Source organism: Lepisma saccharinum, chromosome 27, assembly GCF_977018435.1.
Source record: "Lepisma saccharinum chromosome 27, izLepSacc3.1, whole genome shotgun sequence".
Taxonomy (NCBI): domain Eukaryota; kingdom Metazoa; phylum Arthropoda; class Insecta; order Zygentoma; family Lepismatidae; genus Lepisma; species Lepisma saccharinum.
The window spans coordinates 55119296-55144772 of record NC_139255.1 but is presented as its reverse complement, the minus strand read 5'-3'; the positions used below and the strand labels follow the sequence as shown (position 1 = coordinate 55144772).

Genomic DNA, 25477 nt, shown 5'->3' with positions numbered 1-25477 from the left:
TAATTATGAATGCATGCACGCAGGTTGTAGCCTCTATCTGGTGGAAAATTGCTTTGAAAAAGGTCAGAAAGTGGAAAAAAGATTTGAAATGTGTTAAAAATACATTTTTTAAAAAAATTAACGTAAGTTGTCCAAAATATTTTATATACACAGTGCAGCAATTTGAAATCGGGACTGGTACTGTAAAAAATAAACAAATGTTCATAGAAAGTTACTTACCTGAGATCATCCATAGTAGGACCCTCCGGCATCCACATCATCATTGTGCCTTGCCTACCAGTGCATGGAAGGATTGCTGAAATTCGTCTTGTGTAATGCAGTTTAAAATCATTGTCGTAGAATTCTTGATTGTTTGTTCATCATCAAAATAGGAACCTTTCAATACAGCTTTCAGTTTAGGAAATAAAAATAATCACACAGACCCAGATCCGGTGAAAAGGCCAGGTGTGACAAAACACAGATTGCCTTTCGGGTCAGAGAGTCCTTCACAGTCGGAGCCTTATGAGTTGGGAAATTGCCATGAAGCTGATGCCAGCTGCCATCAACCTGATACTCAAGCCTCGCACATGTTATTCTTTGCACAAACATTTTAACCTTAAGATAATATGCAGCAGTAACAGTCTGTCTGTAATTTTGATATTCAGTAATGATTGCCTCACTTTCTCAACCAATTTCGGTGTTCTCACCGTCCTTGATGCATCTGGATACTCGTCGTCTTCAATTGGCTCCTGTCCTTCACTGAAACGCTTGTGCCATTCAAATACATGAGTACGGGACAAACAATTGTCCCCATACACTTGCTGCAACATGTGAAATGTTTCCGTAACAGTTTTACCCAGGTGTGGTTTTTATTCCACGTTTCAATAATGACACAATTTCACGACATGAGCCCACACTCAACAGCGCCACACGCTACAATGTCGCTCAAGATAATGAGTTTTGCTTTATTTGTGAGATACCCCTCACTTGTTCGCACCACAAAACCCTTGCACAGTGGCGTCACCTACCGAGAAAGAAAAAGTCAGTCCTGATTTCAAATTGCCGCACTGTGTATATGTATGTGTGTGTGTGAGAGAGAGAGAGAGAGAGAAAGAAAGAATTGTAGATGGCAGAGGGCTAACAATGATGTTAGCCTGGAGCCTCCACATAAATAAATCCAGAGCTGATGACTGCTACAAGTCATGTATTATACAAGTACTCCGAGGCAAGGGGTATCATATACAATTTAAATGTCATTATATTTGTGTGGGTTTTGTAAAGTAGCTGTTTCTCCTGTTGGATCGAAATAGGTCATATACAATGTTGAAATTTTAGTGGCATTTCTATAAAATCAATTTTTCATTTGCTGTTTGTGATGAATGTTTTGACTACGATCTATTTTACAAAAAAATATATTCATTGGTACATTGAAAAGAAAGTTCATTGGTGGTAAGTATAATCATTTCAAGTAAATGCAAGGTCTGGGTCCATGTCGCAATAGCCAAGGGCCAAATCTTTCCAAGATGCTTCTTGATGATTGGCACGCAGTCAGTGAAAAAGAGTCTTTAAAAAAAATGAGCTCCCTGTGCTTTTCACCATGCCATGAAGGCGTACAGAGGGTGTGGAGTTAGGACTTCACACTGTCTTGATCACAGCCGAAGATGGGGATGATGTGATCAGCACCATGCCTTTACCCCCCTCCCCCACGAAGTTTATAAGAAGCTGGGTGGATGTCAGAGCAGCTTAGACAGGTGGAAAATTCACGGTTCTAACCTACAGGGGATTGAACCCAGGTCTTTCGCATGCTAGTCGGATGCCCTACCAACTGAGTTACCAGGGCTTCTATTACTTTCTAGTAAATCCCAATTGTCCTGCATGAAGCAGAGGAAAATAAGGGACCATGCACTAAGTATTTAGCCACATGAAGTCCCCAACACAGAATCCTGGCTATGTCACAGCACTGAAAAAGGTAGTATTTCCAGTTACATGGGGAGAGATTTGAATCATTCTTCATTCCCAGAAGCTATTTCCCTGATGCATATTAACAGTAAAAAGTATGTCTGAAAGCACAGAAGAGTATATTTGGGGTCCATATGTGGATTGCCAGTCCATTGTATGTCTGGGGTAGCTAACTAGGAATCTCATCTATGCTGATGTACAGTACCTATAATAGTATTTGGGATGGATTTTTTTAATGTACACCCTGTATATTTTACTTGCTGGGAAGGAATAGAAAAGTGCATTATACCACTGTAGTCCATGTTATGAGCACTGAGCAATACATGGATAATTATTATGTCCAACATTTCCCCTTTTTGATTTTATGCTGCAATTTTTCTTAATTTCACCCACATTAAATTGTGCAATTTAGTTAAATTGCAAGCTTCTGTTCATGTTATGTAAAGAGTGGTGTGTTCAGAAACTTTGTAGTTGTAATGAAATGGCTTGTACTCTCATTTTGTAACATTGAATCCAGCGCCTGAAGTGGGAAATGTAACTGGGGGATGTTTGGTTATGACTTTGTGTAAGTTGGGTGATGCTCTTATGGTTTAACATGGTGATAATAAGACAGCTGGGAAATGCTTGCCAGAAAAGTTGTTAGCTGCTGAATACCATTCCCCTCACATCGAGCACACATTTTTTTCTGCATTCGTTTTTTTTAAAAAAAAATTGGAAAAGTGTATGGCCCCATAACCCCTCTTTTGGGTACTCCACCTCGCATGTTACCAAAAGTTGCTTGTTTCTAAAAAAACGATAGCAAAGAAATGTATAAAAATGTAAGTATATAAAACAACTAAATTAAATTCAACGTAAAAAAATCACAGAAAGGGAAGGTGGTATGATCATGTACAAATTGCATGTATCCAACTTCAAAATAACGGGCATATATGTATGTTGCTAGTTGACCTTCCCTGCCGATCAGATACAACATATCTAAGATACAGAGTAGTTGGTCCTGATAAAAGAGACATATTTATTTTTGTAGGAAGAAACATAACATCGAAACCAACAAACATGATATACCGTACATCAGACTACGTAACGGAAATCATAGACTGAGATAACTATTTATTGAGCCACACGGGACTAATCGCTCGACTGCCATAGCTATGCACAGCTATTCCGTGATGCACGACATCAATGAAGAAGAGCGACGAACACACGTCCGGTGTCTTCGTGAATTAAATATTTAGTAACTATAATATTTACATATACCGTGCTGCTTTTAGCTACAATATGACAGCGTTTGAAGGTTTGTTTTGTGTAATTAGCATTGAAATATATTTTATTTATTTCCCATTACAACCAGCCGGTTATGTCATGATACTGGAAATTGATTGATTGATTTTGTTAAGTCCACTTTATGCACAGTAAGGCTAATCGGGACTGGACCTGCAGTTTAAAGTAGGGTCCGAACCACTATAAGCCTCCACCGGTTATCAAACCCGGGACCCCTTGATTACAAGGCGACGACGTTACCACTACGCCATCGGGGATGCCCACTACTGGAAATTATTATTAACGTAAAGTGTTAATAGGCTATATTGTGTGAGTGTATGCGGTATAGTTGAGTTTCTGAAGTAATTGAGATGGTTCCTGCCATGTCACTTAACACAGGAGAGATAAATTAGGTAAATGTCTGTTGTATCGGAGACACATTTCTTCACTTTTACAGAAGAAACTACTTACGGAAATGAGTTTCTGTAGCATTTTGAAAGTTCGTGGAGGTATTTTCTCACCGTAGAATGCTTCACAACAAGAAATAAGCACTTTTTTATAATAAACTTGCATTTTGTGCAAAGCGACAATATTATGCTGTTGTTTCCATTATGTACCTGCAGATGGCGCGAGCGTCAAAAGTCACGCTGTCTCGCCAGTGTTTCCAAACGTGCCTTTTCTTATAAGAACTTTTATTATTTTTAACTATGCTTACCTAACCTAACCTTGCCGGAAATGGTCCGTGGGGCTATCATGAATGGTTTTCGGGGCTATCCATCAATGGTTCGTGGGGCTATTGTGAATGGTTTTCGGGGCTATCCGTCAATGGTTTGTGATGACATAATGAACATGAAAGTAGGTATTTTTCGGTTAAGGACGTTGAAACACTGCATACCCACTCCAAATCGACAAAAAACAAGCACGACGTGCGATAATCCACAGCTGTGCGTGCCATATTGTATGTTCCGCAACGGAAGAAAGGACCCAAAAGAATTACTCGTAATGTGAAAAATTGAAGTTATTTTCGTGTCAAAAGCATAATGGCACCTTCAACTATGTTCCGCAATACACAATTGGTAAGTACAAACCATTTAAAACTGAAAATATTCGATAGAAATGTGTCTCCGATATAACAGACATTTACCATGAATTATGTAGATCTTTATTTTTTGCAGAGGCTGAGTATTTTCATGTCCTGGTTTCGTTTCCCTTTGACACCATAGTCTAGTGCTTGGAATACCACTTTAAAACAGACTATTTTTAAAATACCGCCATCTGCCACCATTTGGAGTATTTATTTTTGAAATTTTTTAATTAGGTTAAATTGCCTAGCTGATATGCAATATACTAAGTGCAGTGCGCACCATCATATGCCTTGACTGATTGCTAAGCAGGAGTCACTGGTTCAATTCCCGAGGTGGATGATCTAAGGTCAGAATTTTTCCAGCTTTGTCTCGGCATAAAGCAAATCTGTGGCACACCCAGCCTCAAATCAATGGGAGCAACCCTTGGGGGTAAAGGAGGCGGGAGCATGGTACTGATCACATCACCTCCAAAATGGCTGAGACAGAGAATGTGTGGGTACCCTTCATCCCTTATATGTGCCTTCACGGCACGGTGCTATATGCACAGGGAACTTAACCTTGGCAATGCTCACCATTAGGGTGATCAGATTTTCTGAAACAAAAAGCAGGACATCCATGGATGCATACAGGAAGTTTTTTCAGCTATAACTAAAAGAGCTGTTTAAAGGTGTCCTGAGATATTACGCAATCTGTTTTCTTCTTAATTTGATTGTTGTTTAACGTCTCTTTTCTGTCACTTTTACCTAATGGCGACAATGAGGATGAGTGGTGATATGATTTAATTCATGAATGGACACTCACAACGAGCATCCATACACAGACTGGGATTCGACCTGAGGACCCCTGATATTCAACCACTATGCTACAGAGGTTTTCCCTTCTCATAACAGTTGGGCTGAAAAGTTCGTAGGCTAACATAGTAAAAAATATTTTTTTGACAAAATTCGATTTTATTATTCAATATAGTTGCCTTCGAGGGCGATACAACGATTATAGCGGTCATACAATTTTTTGATGCCATTTTATAGTACGATTTCTCTTTAGCCTCAAAATAGGCCTCAGTTTCGGCGATTACCTCTTCATCAGTGCTAAATTTCTTTCCAGCGAGCATTCTTTTAAGGTCTGCAAACAGAAAAAGTCACTGGGGGCCAGATCTGGAGAATATGGTGGATGGGGAAGCAATTCGTAGTCTAATTCATATAATTTTGCCATCGTTTTCATTGATTTGTGACACGGTGCATTGTCTTGATGAAACAGCACTTTTTCCTTCTTCAAATGGGGCCGTTTTTTCGTGATTTCATCCTTTAAACGCTCCAACAACGCTATATAATAATCGCTGTTGATGGTCTGGCCCTTTTTGAGGTAATCGATGAATATAATACCATGCGCATCCCAGAATACTGATGCCATAACCTTGCCAGCCGACTGTTGCGTCTTTCCATGCTTTGGCTTCGGTTCATCACGTGCAGTCCACTCGGCTGACTGTCGATTGGACTCTGGAGTGTAGTTATGGAGCCATGTTTCATCCATTGTAATATATCGACGGAAAAATTCGTGTTTATTACGGTTGAATATCGCTAAACATTGCTCCGAATCATCAAAACGTTGTTGCTTTCGATCGATTGTGAGCACGCGCGGCACCCATTTTGCACACAGCTTTCGCATGTTCAAATATTCATGCACAATATGTCCAACACGTTCCTTTGATATTTTTAAAGTCTCAGCTATCTCGATGAACTTCACTTTACGATCATTTAAAATTATTTTGTGGACTTTTTTGATGTTTTCGTCGGTAACAGCCTCTTTGGGGCGTCCACTGCGTGCATCGTCTTCGATGCTCATTTCGCCTCGTTTAAATTTAGCAAACCACTTCTCAACGGATGATTTTCCTGGTGCAGAGTCCGAATAATATTTATCAAGCCAAGCCTTGGCTTCAACAGTATTTTTTTTCGCCAAAAAGCAATGCTTTATTAACACACGAAATTCTTTTTTATCCATTTTTTCACAATAACAAAAGCTGCTTCACTCACAATGCTATATCTCACGAACAAATTATCCGGCAGCTGTGAAATTTATACACGTATCTTTTGAAGGTTAGTACTAAGTAAAAATCACATGGATTTAATTCTAGTAACGCCATCTATGAGTCAGCCTACGAACTTTTCAGCCCAACTGTTATATTTCCTTTTTCATTTCTCAATATTTTTTTTTGTTCCTCCTTTTGTTTATCTTTTTAATTTTACAGATTAACCTTCCTATCTGTCTCCTTCGTAGTGCTTCTTTTGTGTTTCCTTACTTTCTTACCATAAAACATCCATACATAGTGAAGTAATATTAAAATATTAAGCAATACTGATAATATATTTGTCTCTTGCCGCAGCTATAGTAATCATCTCACCAATGAATCAAACATGCAAATCTCCAGAATTGGGCTATTTTCAAAACTAACTAACTCTCTGGCCTTCTTAAACTCGAATGTTCATGGCTGCAGCAACACAGGCCTTCCATCTGTCCCTATCTTGAGCAAGATCTATATACTCTTTTCCATCCCTACTGATTTCCTTTAGGTGCATCTCAACATTATCCCTCCATCTTTGTCTTGGCCTTCCTACAGGTCTCTTACCATCAGGTTTCCCAACAAGAATCCTATTTTCAAAACTCCCCTGCATACACTTTTCGTCATCAATCTGTACCTTTCATGTCATATCATGAACTGACTTCATGGAATGTCAGCTTCTAAGCAAAAAATATAAGCTTTACAGTAAGATGCAGATCGCAAACTAATGGTGCGTGAAAATTTTTTATATGCAAATTAAATTAACAATGAAATTAATTTAAAAGGCATTAACAGTTTCAATGAGGTAAACAATTTGTCTGGATGTTTCAGGATGCTGTTGAAGAATAGGGCATATTTGTTTTTTTGGATTGTGTATTGTTTTTTTTATTTTACTTCGCTTCTTGTTCCACTTTTGGCTAATTTGCGAAGATGGGAATGAGTGATGATATGGTGAAATTGATGAATGAACACTCACAAACATCCATGCTCAGGCCAGGATTTGAACCTGTCACCCCTGGCGTTGTAGCGTGATGGGCTAACCACTCTGCCATGGGGGCCAGCCAGGTTTTTTGGAGTAGCATCGCAGAGGGCAGGACATGGCCCTTAAAGAAAGGACTGTCCTGAAAAAATCAGGATGTCTGGTGACCCTACTCACCATACAGTTGCATGTTTTGAGTTTAGTACATTTTATCTATGAGTTAATTTTTTTCATTTTTTTTTTTTCAGAAATGGGAGTTTTGCCTGAAATTGGCAAGGCCGTAGAGGAGATGGACTGGATGTAAGTATTAGTTTATTTATGTTAGGCTTAAGGAAATACTTGAGATGTGCTACTATCATTATATTCAAATTTGTGTCTATACACACCATATTTCTCACAAGATGCACTTTTATTCTTTTAAAAAATAAATATACTGCATCTTATCTTCCTAAGGCCAGTCAGTGCATGCTGAAGTGAAATATAGTAAAATCCTGTTTCCACCCCAGTGAAAGGCTACAAGGGTACGTGTCGTTGAAGGAGTGTTGTAGGATTGAAGCTGCTTCACATTCTTAGTTCACTTGTTCTGTACATAACTAATTCTCATACATTGTTACATTTCATTTACAAGTTGTGCAATATGCAAAATAACAGTACTATGCAGGTGCGGATCCATGAGGAGAGCGTAAGGGGCGATCACCCCTCCCAACAGCCACGTTTCTGGACATATCATTATGCATAATATTTTGAAGACAGATGTTCAATCTTGTATCACCAAGATTAACAGGCTCGAGAACATTTTTAAAGTTTTATTGAAGTCCACTTTATACACGTGATAAGCTATTCGAAACTGGACTTAATCCTCAATGGCCTTGTAATCAAGGGGTCCCGGTTGAGGCACATAGTGGTTCGGATCCCACTTTAAACTGTAGGTCCAGTCCCGATTAGCCTTTCTGTGCATAAAGTGGACTTAAAACAACAAATCAATCAATCAATCGAAACTGGACTTAAGTTTAAATTTGGATCCGAACAACTGTGCAATGTGAGGGATCGAACCTGACATCACTCGAGTTCTTGATCTTTGTTTATTTACTTTATTCCTCATATTTCGTTGTTCAGTTTATCCTGCAAAGGGGGGAATTATGATACGGTGATATACAATAACAATCTATTCCATCCTAGGACCCCTATTTTTGCAATATATACCTACTCTAATCTCTAGAACATGAAAGTCAGTTTGGTTCCTATTTACAGCATGATATATTGTTCACATAAAAATAGTGTAACTCTAGGTTGGAATTTTTTTTGCCCAACCCTGTGGCCGAGTGGTTAGCACATCGCGCTGCGACGCAAAGGGTCCCGGGTTCGAATCCCGGTCGGGCTTGGTTGTTTGTGAATGTCCATTCATCAATTTCATCACTCATCCCCATCTTCGCAAATTAGCCAAGAGGCACAAAACGCGAAGTAAAATAAACTAAATCAATCAATCAATCAATCAATCTAGGTTGGATTTGATTCTCGGTGAGATGAGGCACTCGTCTGAAATTCGCCCCTCCCAACTGTAACTTCTGGATCCGCCATTGGTACTATGGTATCGGAAAGAGAAATATAGTATTATATCACCAAAAAAACCAAGGAACGACTTAATATGACCAGACCCCTCTCCAATTTTCTTCATATTTGGTATACTCACTAATTGAGGCCTCCTAATCACGAATCTGAAGTTAAAAGTTGTCGGAATTGCAAAATAAGCGAAAATAAGGCATTAGTTTTCGGAATGGAAACCGTCGATTTTCGCGAAATTTCTTGTTTCACAAGGAAATATATATATTCCTGATACTACCACGACACCAAATTTTAACAATGTTTGCCTAACCTAACCGAAACTAACCTTACCACACGTCAATGGTTTGTTTGGCTAGAGCCTGTGGTTCGTGGGGCTATCGACAATGTTTCGCAATTATTTTGCAATTTCTAGACGTTTCCGACAAATTTTAACTTCAGATTCGTCATTAGCAGGCCTCAATTAGTAAGTATGGCAAATATGAAGAAAATTGGAGAGAGGGTCGGGTCATCTTAAGTCATACCAAAACTATAAAGATTGCTGTGATTTATACTTAAGTAACGGTAAGAATCATTGGGCATTGTAACATGTAACATTGTAACATGCAATTTTGTCCTTCACTAAAGGGCATAAATTAGTGCTGAGCCAATACCCATACCTACACAGGGTAGACAAAACACAAGATAGTTCAGGTGCAAACACCTTTTTCTCAAGAAAGCCATGAATTCAACTAAGATAAGCTCTAGAATGTGATCTTGAAACTTTTAATTTATTGATTAATACAAGGTTCGCGTGGCTACTCACCTGAAATTCCTTGAATTCCATGAATTCTCTGTGAATTATTGGCTTCGGGAGTTATGCGTGAATTCTGCCTGATTTTTCTTCATAGACATGAAACATTGCAACTTTTATTAATCCCAATCCTATTGAATTTATACATATTTATAAATGCTATGAGGCAAGTTTTCACTTTACTTTTAAAGAGGAAAGAAAAGAAAGCTGCTTGGAAAATAAGAATTCTCTCAATCCGTTTACTTTGTTAGTGTTCTTTGCAGAACAATCTATCTGACAGACGTATTATTATTGCAAGATAAATTATCTTGAAGATGATTAGGTAAATTTTAGTTTAATTTGAAATTCCTATGCAATTAACAATTTTTGGTAGATTAGTATATCCCATAACATTTGTGACTTGTGTTTGTACATGTATTTCGAGTCTGAGTATGTGAAATATTTTTATGTAGGCCTACGTTTAATTGAATTTGAATATTTGGATACATTGGAATTGCGTAGATCCTTCATGATGTTAATATATTTGTGTGTATGTATATGTGTGGGTGATGAGAAGTGGTAATTCGTTAAGGTTGAAATGGAGAAAACATCTACTTGTACCCTTGAATTTTTGGAAAGTTCGCCTTGAAAACTGGGATTTATACTTGAATTTTATGATGGTCCTAGAGTGGCTACCCTGAAGATTGGATTAAAAGTAATTAATTCTTGCACTGGAGTGGCCTGCCAAATGATTGCTCAACTGATTCTAATATTTGGGCGACTTCCATATCACTGTAAATTTTAAAATTCGGCTAGGAACAGTTAAGAGGGAGGTGGAGTTTGGCGAAGGTCGCCGTGGAAAGTGCTTAAATTTAACATGGGCTTTTTTGCATTTTGTTGAATATAACGTTTTAGGACAAAAATTTGCTGGAAAACACACAGTAGATGTGAACTTACTTTATGAAACTTTGAGTACATGACACATTTATGAAATTTCAGTTCGATAAATGTGCACAAATTCCATTATTTTTTTTCAATTTCCCATAAGGAAATACGTAAATATGCACAGAATGGTAATACGATTTGTGGGTAGCACCAACGAAAATGGCCATTATGATGCATACTAACGTAATGCTCAATCCTTTTACGACTAAGCTGGCGAGGGCTTTTCTTTCAAAAGTCACTTGCACAGCCAAAAATGATTGTTTAAAAATGTCATGTATTATCGACGGCGAAAGATACGGCCGCTTCAGCCGAATTTCATTTATCATAGTTCGCCGCTTGGCCATTAGATGTCTCTGTTCGAATTGCCTCAGGCTGACGGTGAGAGCTAGTTCGCGCGGGTGTTTGAATCCTCTGCACAGCTGGGTTCCGTCCCCTCGTCAGAAGGTCTCGTAGCTGTCACAGCTTGATTTATTGCCTCTTTCCCAGGCAAGAAAGCAGGAAGGCCATGAGTTTGTGTATGTTTGAGTGTAGAGAAGCAGAGCATATTTACCGTGAATTGGAACCAGTGACACAGTAACTTTATCTCGACCCCTACCGCGAAGGACGTATTTAGGGGGTCCAGGTGTCCCAACCTTCCCCCGAAAGACTTACCAAGTACAAAAATTAAATAATGAAAATAATGAGATCACAAAATAACTTGAATTAAGTAATGAAAATAAGGTTGTTGTTTAATCGCAAATTGTTTATTTCCACAAAAATATTGGTAAGCAATACGACTTTGAATGACAGTACCAAAGAATATTTATGCAAGAATTATTACTACTTATAATAACATGCAAAATATTACCAGGAATTTTACTTTCGTCAACTGAAAGTAACATCATTTTTTCATACTCAATAAATATTATATTCTTTATCTATTTGTCATTAATTTCCTCGCCAGGGCAGTTTCTATTTTTTACAAATTTTGCCGACCTTAACTACGTGATGTAGTCACAAACTCATCCAAACTTCAACACATTGACCAATTTTCCCTACACAGGTATACATTCCATTATAGACTAGGTGTTGTGTCAACTAAGCAAGCTGATTTACAGGTTACTTCTGAAGTACAAAAATATCTTGCCAGCTGGGGGAGGGCAGCGTGCATACTTTCTGTCGCCTATGAGTCTGTTTCTTGATTTTCAAGGATTTACCTGGAAGAAAAGCCAGTTTCTGTAAAAGTTTCAGAGAACCATATTGCTGCCCAAACTTCGTTGGAGTAAGAAAAGGACTATAGAAGAGGAATGTAGATTTTTCAAGTGAAATGCTTACTTTTGTTGTGAAGTTAATACTGAAAAGCGTAGAAATTGTGTACCCTGATAAAGTAAATTCATTCAGAAGTATTTCTTTATAACGAAATAAATTTGCCATAATCTGTGGCGGAGTGGTTAGCACAACCCGTTGCGACACCAGCGGTTGCGGGTTCGAATCCTGGCCTGAGCATGGGTTTTCTTCATCAATTTCATCATATCATTACTCATCCTCATCGTCGCCATTAGGCAAACGTGGCAGAAAAGCAACGCTAATAAAAAAATCAGAAATACAGTTGAGGAGAGGATTTATGACTTAGTCAATGAACAATTGAAAGCGAAAATTGTTCGTGTTGTTGCCTTTTCGCTCACAGTATGCGAAATTACGGACGTCTGTGAGCTAGCTCGGTTAGCTCCCTTCATTCGTGGATGCGATTCTTATCTTGATATGACAGTAAAACTTCTTGAATGATTCCTCCCCGTGACACAAGAGTTGATATTTTGAAGGAAGTGGAGGCCATTTTGCAAATTACAGTCTTTCGTTATATTAAAACTTTTTAATAAAGTTATAATTTGTCCTTCCCAACTTCTCAGGAATACCAGGTATGACAGGAATATTTGTCCACAGTAAAAATACTACGTGATGAAGTTGGAAACAGGTTTCAAGACTTCAGAGGGTGCGAAGGGCAATAATCTCTGCTCCCTTTTCTTTTGATGATGCATGTGCAAGTCCTGACTTCGAATGAAACTTATTTAATTGCAGTGCAACTCGTAAAGGTGGGCTATCCTTGATTTTTCTTATATCTCCAATAGCACTATCCTCGAATAAGCTATTTTGCTGTAGAAATTTTATTAATTTTGGTTGCACTTGCCTAGCACTTGCCTTGGTGAAAAGTTGTTTTCCATAATTAAGATTAATGAAACAGCCGAATGATCAAGAATGACTGACAAAACATTTGTTGTCTGCATTAAGAGTTTCATGCTAACAAAAAAACTTATTGCAGACTTTTGAGAAGCTTGTTAAAAAAAACAGTGAAATCTGTGCAAAACGAAACTATAATTGCAACAAACAGTTACAATTGTAACCAATTTATACTCGAAAGTAACATGTAAAATACTATAACCATGAAAAAATATGGGGGGAGGTCTATATAATTTACATATCGATGCTGCAATAATAATCACTGGAATCCCCCCCTCGGCCCCATTGGGTCGAACCACTTAGTTCTGGATTTTAAGGTGTTGGGGTTCTAGATGTGTGACCCGGATAGTTTTGACATTATCGTTATGCGGCCCTACTCACGAATTGAGTTTGACATTGCTGGTCTATAGGACCTGTTGAGGAGATATATGTGTGTGTGTCATAGAACATCACTACTTCCAAACAAACTTGATGTGGCTCTAACAGAAACATCTGTTTTTGGAGTGGAATGATTACGCAAAGGTTTACACTGGCCTCCCCAATGGTGCAGTGGTAGCGTCGTCGCCTTGTAATCAAGGGGTTCAAGGTTCGATACCCGGTGGAGGCACATAGTGGTTCGGATTCAACTTTAAACTGTAGGTCCAGTCCCGCTTAGCCTTACTGTGCATAAAGTGGACTTAAAACACTAAATCAATCAACCAACAAAAAGGTTTACTGTTTCTTTGCAAATCTTCAATTAATGTAAAATTTAGTATAAAAACATAATTTTTGCTGACTTTCTAACTTGAGATTTAAAGACATATTATTACTTCGAATTCTTCATTAACAATAACAAAAGTGATATAAAATATTGGATAAAATTCTTGCCTTCGCTGAGAATCAAATTAGAGATGTACAGGTTAGGAAAGTGGAGGGAGAATTTCCTGGCGTCTTCCCCTTCAATGTGAATGGTGCCTCCTACGTTCTACATTCCATTCAAAATTTCTTCTTAGTTTCAGATATATTTTGCATCCCCTATAGCATAATGGTAAAGGTGACCCTTGTAATTTAAAATGTCCCGAGTTTGGTATCCGGTGGACGCCTAATAGTTAGTTCAATCCCACTATACATATAAATCCAGTCCCGATTAGTCTATCTGTATATAAAGTAGACTTAAAACAGAAACTCAAGATACTCAAACGATTATCATAAGGTTGGCGGCGGCGGTTGGTGCAGTGAGAGAGCCCCCTCTGCTCAATCAAAATTGTGAAACATAAACTTTTCAGTCAGTAAAACCATCGTGGTACGAACATTAAAATATTTGTTTCAATTACATATTCGACGTCGATCTTGTTCACCAGATTACCAATTGTGATAACTTTTCTCTGCTTTAAAAACTACACAAGGAAACAAGTTGAAAACGTGAATTGGACAAGGTTTGTTCTCTAGAACTGATTTTTAAAAGACCATGTCTTAGAGATGATCTGAAGGATATTCTATTCTTAAAACGCCAATCAGAATAAGGGATCAGCACTTATGTATATTTTGTCCCGCAGGCACGTGACCGGGGGGGGGGGGGGAGGGAGGGGTGAGGCTGAAGACCGTTCCGAAATCCTACAAATATGTAATTAAAATAGGGTGTAGCGGTGATTAATTTTACTTACATTAAACATCTTGTACAATAACTTGTAATATACTGAGAAATTCATCTTCAGGGGTTCTATTCCCCACTTTTTCGCCCTTAGATGGCAGCTGCTGATAAGGGATGAGCCTTCCCCCGCGAAATAAAATTCTGGCTACGGGCCTGCTGTTCTGCATTGTGACTGTATGGTCCGATGCATCATGCTTTGAGTTCCGTCTACGGGACGCGCGCAGGTTCGAGTCTCTTAGGGGAAACGTATCAACTTTTCTCCTGAGATTTCGGCCTGTGCATAGGACCGGTTGCCACCCACCATCGTGAGGAGATTGGGAAGCTATGAATGAGTCACGGAAACCTACAACAAAGATTAGGGGTTCGTCGTGCTGACCGCACATAACTGGTTGGACTGGAAGTGAGGCCGGCAGTCGGTAGGTGGGCTCTGGCCCTCAGGGGCTGTAGCACCACGGGTTGCGTATTTACAAACCCTATATTACTGCAGAACCTCCAGCGATATTTGGCTACTGATTGGCTGCCATTCCGGAAGTTGATGCAGCGTCCCTTCAAGTTAACGCTAGATGGCAGGGTTCAAATTCATAGTGTACATTTCAGATATCGATCCCAACAAGATAAGAAACCCATTTACAATAAAGTTCATTTTTTAGCAAAATTATTTAAATTAATGCTTTAGGAGACAGAAATCAGAACTCTTCTTGAAGTGAATGATTTTTGTATTTAAAGTCACATCATTGCAAACATTGTAACTACCAATGACTATTCAGAAAATTATGTATATCGAACGTATAGCATTTTAAACATTATATTTTATTATATTGGATTGGCAACTAAGTTCCCGCCGTTTTTTAAGGAAGGTGTTAAAAGGTTAGTTTTCAATAAACGGATACAAGTAGTTAATCAATAATGTATTCTCCTGTGTTGTTTACAACGTTTTGCCAACGTTCAACAAGGTTTTCAATACCTCGTCGGTAGAAATCACGTGGTTTAGACTCGAGAAAGTCATCCAACCAAGCTCTCAATTCTGCATCAGTATTGAACGAAACTCCCCACATAGCATTTGAAACAGATCGAAAGAGGTGAAAATCCGTTGGTGCCAAATCGGGAGAGTATGGTGGGTGTGGCAGCACTTCCCAACCATGAGCTTGAATGGCGTCCTTGGTCATATTGGCGATATGAGGGCGGGCGTTGTCGTGCAGCAAAAGAACACCATGCTGCCGATTCGGTCTTTTCTCTTGAATAGCCGTGTTGAGTCGTTCCATTTGTTGCACATAGAGTTCCGCATTGATCGTTTGGTTCCTTTCAAGCAATTCGAAATGGAGAATCCCTTCCCAGTCCCACCATACGCACAACATCGTTTTACGCGGATGAAGTTCCTGTTTCGCACGTGGGGTCGCTTGTTTCCCGGGGCTCAGCCATTCCTTACGCCGCTTCATATTCACGTAAAGTCACCATTTTTCATCGCCAGTAACGATTCGGTGAAGAAATCGTTCCTTGTGTCCATGGGTTGCACGGTGCCGAGCAAGCAAACCAGCGGAGATTGTGGCTCGTTGATTTTTGTTGGTGAGACAAAGTGTGAGGCACCCATGCTCCACACTTCTGAACCTTTCCCATCGAGTGAAGATGCTTCTCTACAGTAGTGTGGGAGCAACCCATTGTCTCTGTCAGTTCCCTTGTTGTTTGACGCGGATTTTCATGCAACAGGTGGTTCAATCGCTCTTCATCGAACTCAACTGGACGGCCAAAACGAGATGCGTCTTTGAGGTCAAAATTTCCTTTTTTGAACTTCGCATTCCAATCACGGGCGGTTCTTTCAGCTATAGCACCCACTCCATACACAGCACAAATGTTGCGAGCAGCTTCTGCGGCCTTAGAACCTTGATTAAAGGCAAAAAGGAGGAGGTGTCGAAAATGCTCATTCTTCTCAACTTGACATTCCATTTTAATGATCTGTAAATAACAAAAAAAATGTGTCTTAGTAACAAAGAAACATAAATTTAGGTAGAACAATATATTCTCTTTCGCATGATGTACACCTTCGTGCCAAACGTATTTAATGTCATAGAGATTTTTCCAATTAAAAAAAACGGCGGGAACTTAGTTGCCAACCCAATATAAATGTATATTTCTTAACACAATTTCAACAATCTGTTTACAAACTTTATTACTATACAATCACAAGTCTAATTTTTCCATACTTTTGCTGTAAATGAAGAAACAAGGAACAATGGACACGGAACATAACCACTTCCGGTTCACACAGCCAATAAGAAAGTGTTATATACCTCTGGTTCTGCAGCACTATAGGGTTTGTAAATACGCCCACAGGTTTACTTACGTATATTGGCGTAGCCATGTTTTCGTCCACAGAGGCTCGGCCTCTCCTCGAAATTCTGTCACTTTATTTTGACCAATTCACTGCGATATTTTTAAGAGTACTTTGTAACACGTATAGTGCTGATCTTGAAGATCATACTATAATTAGTTGGACTGAAATTTCACTTGGGAAGCAATCAATTAACATTGGGAAAAATCACAATAGGAGAGAGCAACTAATGTGATGCAGGAACTGGTCATATGTTTCCACAGGGGATTCCCATCACCACTGAGAGTTTGTCCCCACCCTTGGCCGATTAGCCGGCCCCGTGGCGGACTACTTATCTCATTTCGTTACGACGCCAGTGGTCCTGGGTTCGAATCCGGTCTGGGCATACGTGTCCTTCATGAGCGTCTCTTCATCGATTACATCATATCATCATTAGCCAAGAGTGGCAGAAAGGCGAAGTAAAATAAACAAAATCAATCAACCTTGGCCGATTAAAGCTGCTGTGAACTCCAACAATGAGAACTGTGCAAAGGGACTTAAGTCAGATCATAACAAAGAAAACTACTTCATCAAAGTGTAAGTTCAATATTAAACTATTGTTTCCTGACATCTTTGTTACTACTGTACATTTTGTTACATTGTTTTGTCCGTCTTTCTTCTTTTCAGTTTTTCCATATGTTATTACGCATGTCCACGTTTTCCCTTTTTAAATTCCAGGTAGTTTCGCTCCTGCCCATCTCTAATAGGGACTCGATTCGTTAATAGTTGAAATAATAATTGTTACTAATTCTTGCCTTACTATTATCATTATTATTATATATCGATTTTGTATAAAAAAAACACCCCCTTCAAAAAATACTTTCTTTCAACTGATATTCTCTACCTCCTTCTTTACTCTCAATTGATAATTCCAACCTCAACAAGAAAATTGAACAAAATTATAGTAGCCACTGTAATCAACCAAATTTATTCAATCAAAACTTCAGTGATGAAGGTTCTGTCTCTGGAGCCTGCCACTTCTCGCTCCATGCAAGAGTCAGCCAGCAAGCAGTGAAATGCGAATTGCTTTGCCAGTGGAGAAATTTTAGCCTCCGAAACCAGAATGAAAAGAAACAGGTGGGTGTCCTTTTCCTGGAAACCTCACTGCGGGAGTCACGCGGAGGGGAGGGGGTGGTGAAGGGAGGAAGGTTCTCTTCCTAGTCCTCTGATATGTCGCTAGGTGTCTCTATATCGCATCGGGCCAGGAAACTACTTTCATGCCAACATCCAGGCCACTCTTAATAGCATGTATTATGATTTAACGATACATGTGATACAGAAGACCCATACTGTACTCATTATTTTCAAAGTATGGTAATGGAAATTGTGTAAGCAAATTCAAAATAAAGTAAAAAATCGAATTGAATTAAGAATTCAGGTGCCTGGTGACTGACCACTCTGTGCAATATGTTCTTTTCTACCCCTGCCTATACAGATACTTGGAAGTTGTAACTATTAAAAATCATTCAAAATATTGATTCATATTAATTAGCATTAAAGCATCCAATTATAAGCATTAAAATATCTGTTATGTAATACAGTTTCTCACACAATCTTGGCATAACTTCCAGGGTAATTAGGTTGTGTGAAGGAGTCGTGTGGCAATTTGGGGACCTTGCGAAGGATCAAAACATTGAAAGAGTTTTGGCTGGTATCAGTAAATAAATTCCAACCAATAGTTTATGATACCAATACCACCAGTATCAGTATTGGCCCAGCTCTATTAAAAATCATAGTAATTCCATCATTTGTTCTATTAATTCCATATGCTGACTCTGCATAATTATAATAATTTTATTAGAAAAGATTCCTATTTTTCATGTTTTTTCTTTTTGCATTTCAACTCTTGCTTCAGGTTGCCTACTGACGTACAGGCAGAAGCTATTCCGCTTATTCTTGGAGGAGGAGATGTCTTGATGGCTGCTGAGACTGGAAGTGGAAAAACGGGTGCTTTCTGTCTGCCCATAATTCAGATAGTGTGGGAGACACTAAAGGATTTAGAGCAAGGGAAAGGCTCAAAAATAGTTGCACAGACGTGTAAGTATTCCATAGACAACTTTTTAAAATTAGTTAATTAATCATGGTATTATTACATGCTACAATTTCTGTTGGTCTTTTAACACATACTTCAGAGTCTGTGATTACTTACTGTGTGTTTTCTGCTGGAGAACAACTTTTCCTTTCCGTATGTGATTCTTTGTTTGCGAGCAGCCATTTGTTTACTGTTGTCTTGGATACAGACTGCTGCTGCCATCTGCTTCATGTGTATGTGCTGCAAAGTGGTATTATATCCGTAAATCTTAATATATATCAGGATTTAGTGGACCAATATGCAAAAAAGACGAAGAACACTCTTTTTTCCTACTCCCCTTCGTTTATCCTATACTGATGTTCTACCCCGAGTTAAAATGAAACTTAATTCCCAATGGGAAGCTCGGGCACTTAATCAAATTGCAAATACGACCACTTATAAATGGTACGCAGAAAAAGTAGTCAGTCGACCCTGGTTTCATAAACTGAAACTTCCTCGAGAAGTGATAACTTCCACACTTTGCCTACGAACGGGACACGTTTGCACAAACGAACACCTAGCAAGACTGCATCAAAATCCCTCCCCTGCTTGTGATTGCGGAGAAAACAAACAAACGCCAGTTCATCTTTTCTTCCATTGCCCATTAAGGAGCAAACACAGACACGCTCTTTTTAACAGATTACACAGAGCCAAGGTACCATTTCCTGTATCTATACCGTCCCTATTATCGTCTCCTTCCCCATGTATGATGTGGATATTATATAGTTTTGCCCGACAGAGTGGTATTCAAATTTGAAATTTGTGTGTATGTGCAAGCTTCTGATCAGTGTTAAAGTACAGTGAAGTGTAATATTACGATATTTTTACGACCACAACTATTACTATGACTTCGATTCAATGGTACCTCTACTCACCAGTGCATAACCAGTGTTCTACATCCCAGATCTTTGACCAAAATTGCCATATACCCGGCGGTAAGGGTCATGAAGAAGAAGAAGAAAAAGTATATCCGTAAATGCTTAGGTGGGTCAGGTTTGGGCTTTTTAGCATTAAAATATGTCCCTAAATGCTTCCAGTACCTAATCACATAAAATATGATCTCAAGCATGACGTGAAAACCTCCTTCAAACGCTTTGAGCCTTGCATGAAAATCTTTCTGAAGTGCCTGTCTGAAATAACTGTAAACCAAGACCTGCTTGCTGCAAAGAGGAGATGCTCACATAGACAACTTTTCCAAACATAATTTCTCTAATAGTTTTTTTTTTGTATGTATTTATTGCTTGCATTCTAGAACTATTTCCCTTGTAGTCTATGGTTATTACAAGCATAAAAACACTTTTTTTTCAATGTTACATTGTTGTAATGTAGCAACATAACTGTGAAAGAACAAGCAGTCTGTTTTATTTTTATTTCAGATAAAAAATTTGATCACATTATTTTTATATAAAAAAATATGAATCCCAAATATCATCAGGCAATTCAAAATCATCATTGCTTTCACAGAGTTTCTTGATGTTTTCTGTTACATTAAATTTTAAAGATGGTGGCTTACTCCACTTACAAAAAAGAAAACTCCATAGTGGGTCTATGTTACCATTTTCATTATTTTATTTATTCCAGTGTTCTTCTGCAATGAACGAAGCTTCCCAGACATTCATATCTATGTTTCCCGTTACTCTTTTTATAACCCTTCTCTTTTTAATCAAATGTTTCTCTTCGATGATGTGAACTCGCAAAGGTGTTTTTGTAATAGCCGTAGACTACAAGAGAAATAATAATTTCTCTAGTAGTTAGTAGAGCTTTTACTTGTGCTTAGTAGTTTGTACAAGCTTTGAACTTCCTTTCGGCATTCTAAAGCACTTCCGAACACTCCTATAAAACTTGCAAAAAATCATTAAACATTCAGAACTGTTATTGATTATTCCTTTTTTCTTGGAATCGTTTGATTATTTGTATACATATTGGATGTAAATTGAATGCCGAAACCAATGCTTGTATCTAGTGGAATTTGCAACCTTTCCAAGCAATTTAATATAAAGAATAAACTTGGAAATCTGCAATAGGTTCATCAATGATAAAACATTTCATATAGCAGTCTGGTTAGAAGATACGAGTGCCATGTTTTCTTGAATATCAAGTCACATATCTGTGTATGTGTGCGTATTTGGCCAGCACCACTCCTTCACTTCCACAGATATTGAAAAAAAATCATTCTGCACAATAAGCTGTAAGTAACTAGGTAACCTGTTCAGTAAGCGCTTCTGGGCATGTGTAGTAACATATTTGTATCATGATGATAACAGAATTACACGGTCAGAACTTACAATCCCGATTGACTCAAATTGTATGAAAGTAATAGTGTAACCACATAAGAGAGTAATTATAATCCTAACAGCACCAAGCTTAAGCTGAACTAGTCACATGAACATGCTGGAGCATTATACAACCAAAACTTGTGTATTAGCATTTGTAAAACCACTGTACTGAGATCTGAATGTGAACCATTTACACATTTGTAATGTGACTAGAACTGCTACAAATTAAGTGCTTTGTGTGTAAAAAACTTTGCAACCTTCTGTGAACTATGGAAAATGTAATTGGATATTGGAAAAGAGTCCTTACCTTGGTACATCTAATGGTTGTATTCCAACAATTCACCAGGGTCACTTGGAGTTCAAGGGGTGGCCCTTTCTCAAGACACCCAAATGGGATATAAGGGGTGAACTTCCACGTAGTACATCCTGGACTGCATTTTGCAGACGAACGAGGCTCTGGCGACTGGTCCTATGGCCAGTATAATTCTAGTTTTTCTTGTATGTACGCATTGCTTGCATTATAGAATTATTTTCCTGTAGTTTACGGTTATTACAAGCATAACATACACGCTTCCAAAATACACGGAACAGGAGAAAGAGCATATAAGGTTGGGGGAAAAAAGTTCATAGTTTCAAGATCTGGTTAAAAGAAAACGACATTTTCTTAATAAAATCAGACTAGGAAAATAAACCTGTCCTTATCCGAATTAAGGACTATAAAGAAAAAATGGAAGAATGTTTCAAAGTAAACAATTTCACAGAAACCTCTCGAAACCCTATAACTAAAATAATAAATGAGGTAAAGAAAGTAATTGAAAGCAGTATCATGATATTAAGAGAAATGAAGAAAAAACTCATTGTCAAAAATTCAACCCTGCCAATTGCCTTTGGACTACCAAAAACTCACAAACCGGGAACTCCAATACGACCCATCATTGCAACGTTCACACATCCTGTATACAAACTATCCAAATATTTAGTTGAAAGACTTGCTATAATTAAACAACAAACACCATTCAGTGTTAAAAATGCATATGAAGTGAAACCGAAACTAAAAAATGAGTATTGTATTGCAAGTTTTGATGTTGAAAATTTATATCCTAGTGTCCCAATAGAAGGTGCCACAGATGCATTACACAGATGGCTTATTGAGATGAAGGTTAACCCAGTAGAATCATGGGAAATGGTTCGATGGTTTACTGTATGTGTAAATTACAATTACTTTATATTTGATGGCAATATGTATCAGCAAAGTAATGGTCTATCAATGGGAAACCCAGTATCCGGAATCATCTCCAGCATTTTCCTTCATTACATAGAATCTCCAATTGTTAATGCGATAGGTGCGGATATCAAACTCTACATCAGATATGTAGATGATGTGCTAATTATTGCAAAATTTTAAATTCAAATTCAAAAGAATTCAAAGACACCCAAATATGAACCTCACTTCCACGTAGTACACCTTGGACTGCATTTGCAGACCAACAAGGCTCTGGCATCTGGACCCTTGGCCAGTACAATCCTCTATGGGATTTGTGTGCTGTCCATATGTGTTTGTCCCTTCATCCATTTCATCTTTTCTCCATTCATCATCGTCTTCACAATTAGCCGAAAGTGGCAGACGAAGAAAAATAAATCAATTCTATTAAATTCAATCCAAGGGCACTGGTCTGTATCAGGGGTACCAAAACATGAGTACTTACATGTACGGGTAACAGAGGTAAAAAGTATGAAAACAGGTTGGAAGTTATAAAAGGTAGTAGCACTGCATGTAAAGTTGCAGGAGTGAGGTCCTCTTTTCATACCCCTGTCATTGGTGAAATATTGGAATATCGTATTTCACCGCATAATTGTTGCAGATCTTATGCTATTTTATTTATTTGTTTGCAAAAAAGTGGGGTGTGGCCATTATCTGAAGCTTCTTTTCTTTTTTTAATCGTGTCAGTATTACTGGTACTTAGAAATAATTTATTTCTAGGTGTGCAAAATAAGGATGCATGAAATACTCGTTAATATATGTTATAATTGAATAATCAAAATCAACGCTCATCATCATCATCATCATCATAGGGCCTCCCCCATGGCACAGTGGTCGCGTCATTGCCTTGTAATCAAAGGGTCCCAGGTTTGATACCCGGTGTCATTGCCTTGTAATCAAAGGGTCCCAGGTTTGATACCCGGTGGAGGCACAAGTAGTTCGGATCCCACTTTAAACTGTAGGTCCAGTCCCAATTAGCCTTACTGTGCATAAAGTTGGCTTAAAACAGCAACTCAATGCTCATCGTTTCTTCATGACAGCTTAGCAAACATTTTTCCTGTCTGAAAGAAAAAGTTAACATGTTAATTGTTACTGATTTGTGCATTATAGTCAAAATATTACACTTCGGAAAATTTTCTACAGTATTGCTAATTATGGACTTACAAAATTTAATTTTTTGTGTCAAACCGTCCTGTGCTGTTATCATTGGTTTCATTATCCGATGCGACAATTACGCGATGAAAAGTTATAAACCAATTTTTGGACTGAATTAACAGGGTGTAATGATTATGCTGTGAAATATGGTATTATCAATCGATGTGGCAAGTTTCGTACTCTATTTAATATTTCAATGTCAGCACATTGCATGAGCCAGGCTCATGTACGTCCGCAGGGTTTTTTCCAGGGGGGGGGGCAACAAGGCACATTTTTCTCAATAATAGTGTTGTTCCCTCAAAAAACATTGCTTAAATTTGAATTTATCATGTTCATGTAATAATTAACACATATTATTGTGGCTGTAATGAAATTATATGTGAAAAATATATAATTTTTGGTTGACCTTCATTTTCCAGGGAGGCCTAGCGCCCCCCCCCCCCCCTTTCCGGATGCCCATGGCCAGGCTTTAATCAAAGCATATATTTGCACTTGTTCTTTTCTGTGAATTAGCACCTCATTGGACACTGAGCTTCTTCGACCGAGGGCCGGCACTAGCTGTAACGCCGGATGGATTACGCTGCCAGTCGAGAGAGCAGAAGGAATGGCATGGCTGCAGGGCCACGAAGGGCATCCAGGGCAGAGGGAAGTACTTCTATGAAGCCATCGTTACTGATGAGGGACTGTGCAGGGTTGGGTGGTCAACACCGCAGGTAGGTATTGTGGAAGAATTAATAATGTATAGCTAATGTAAGTCAAAGATTTGAATTGTTGCTTTAAGTCCATGCATGGAAAGGCTAATCGGGACTGGACCTGGAGTTTTAATTACAAGATGACTGCGTTACCACTATACCATCGGGGAGGCTATAATAAAATTATATACAGTATGGCAGGAGAAGAAGTGTACCAAAAGGTACCGACTGTGTACAGGGCCGGATTAAGACTAAATTGGGCCTGATGTTTGAAATCTTCAGTGAACAATAAACACAACGACATTATAGTTACATCACAGCGCAAAGAATAATAAGTAACGCTGTGTCTAGGCATCCGAAATTGGTGCTCCAAATTTCATTCTAAGATTTATTTTCAGGTTAATATAGCAAAAGAAAACTGTTGAGCTTTCGGAAAATTATTTTCTGTTTTCATCTGGGCCTATTTCAGGAATGGGCCATCAATAGCACCCACCTTAATTTGGCCCTGACTGTGTACAATGTTGCCAACTTTCAGTATACTTCTTTTCCAGCCATACTGTACATGTACTGTAGGTGTAGTTGCGATTAGTGTATCTGAGTATAAAAATAGAAACGCACACAATAAAATTACTGCTAATTCTTCGGGAGACATATTTCCTAGGCTGCCATCTTTGCAAACAGCATCATACCAGAGACGACGTTTGTGGCAGTGTGGTTAGCACAGCATTCTTGACACCAGGGGTTCCAGATAATCCCAACATAGCATTTGTGCTCTTTGTGAGCCTCGAAAATATTGGTGTCGACTCGGCAAGCATGGTGAGGTCAATTGGGGAGCTGCTTCAAGAGAAGAATTAGGAAGCTCTGGTCTTCAAAGCCAGAAAACAGCGGCGATGGGACTCGATGCACTGACCACATGTCACCCAATAAAAATTCCACTTCTTGTGAGGCCTTTTGCACCATTCAGTTTAATTTTTTAGTGTTTCAATGCAATAAAAAAAGTTCAAACTTAATGAAAGTAGTTTAATCAATGAGGGTATTATTATTTAATGCTTAAACAATTATAATTCAAAAATGGGGGACTGAAGATAAACAAAGAATGGAAGAAGGTGTTAGAAAGAGTGGAAAGGACAGGAGAGAAAGAGGAGAGGAGAAGGAAGGAAAACGAGCGTGAGATAAAGAGTCCAACCACATTCTAGATGGAAGAAAATATGTTTAGCC

General features: G+C 38.5%; 1 protein-coding gene across 1 annotated transcript in view; it reads left to right on the top strand.

The window, feature by feature from the left end:
• Positions 1-2905: 2905 nt before the first annotated feature.
• Positions 2906-25477, top strand: part of Ddx1 (ATP-dependent RNA helicase Ddx1) — a 59998-nt gene continuing 37426 nt past the window's right edge. The window contains exons 1-4 of the mRNA XM_083113055.1: positions 2906-3232; positions 7567-7618; positions 18660-18841; positions 24081-24280. Coding sequence (XP_082969181.1) covers positions 3217-3232; positions 7567-7618; positions 18660-18841; positions 24081-24280 — 450 coding nt within the window. The 5' untranslated portion in view covers positions 2906-3216. The remainder of the gene's footprint in view (positions 3233-7566; positions 7619-18659; positions 18842-24080; positions 24281-25477) is intronic.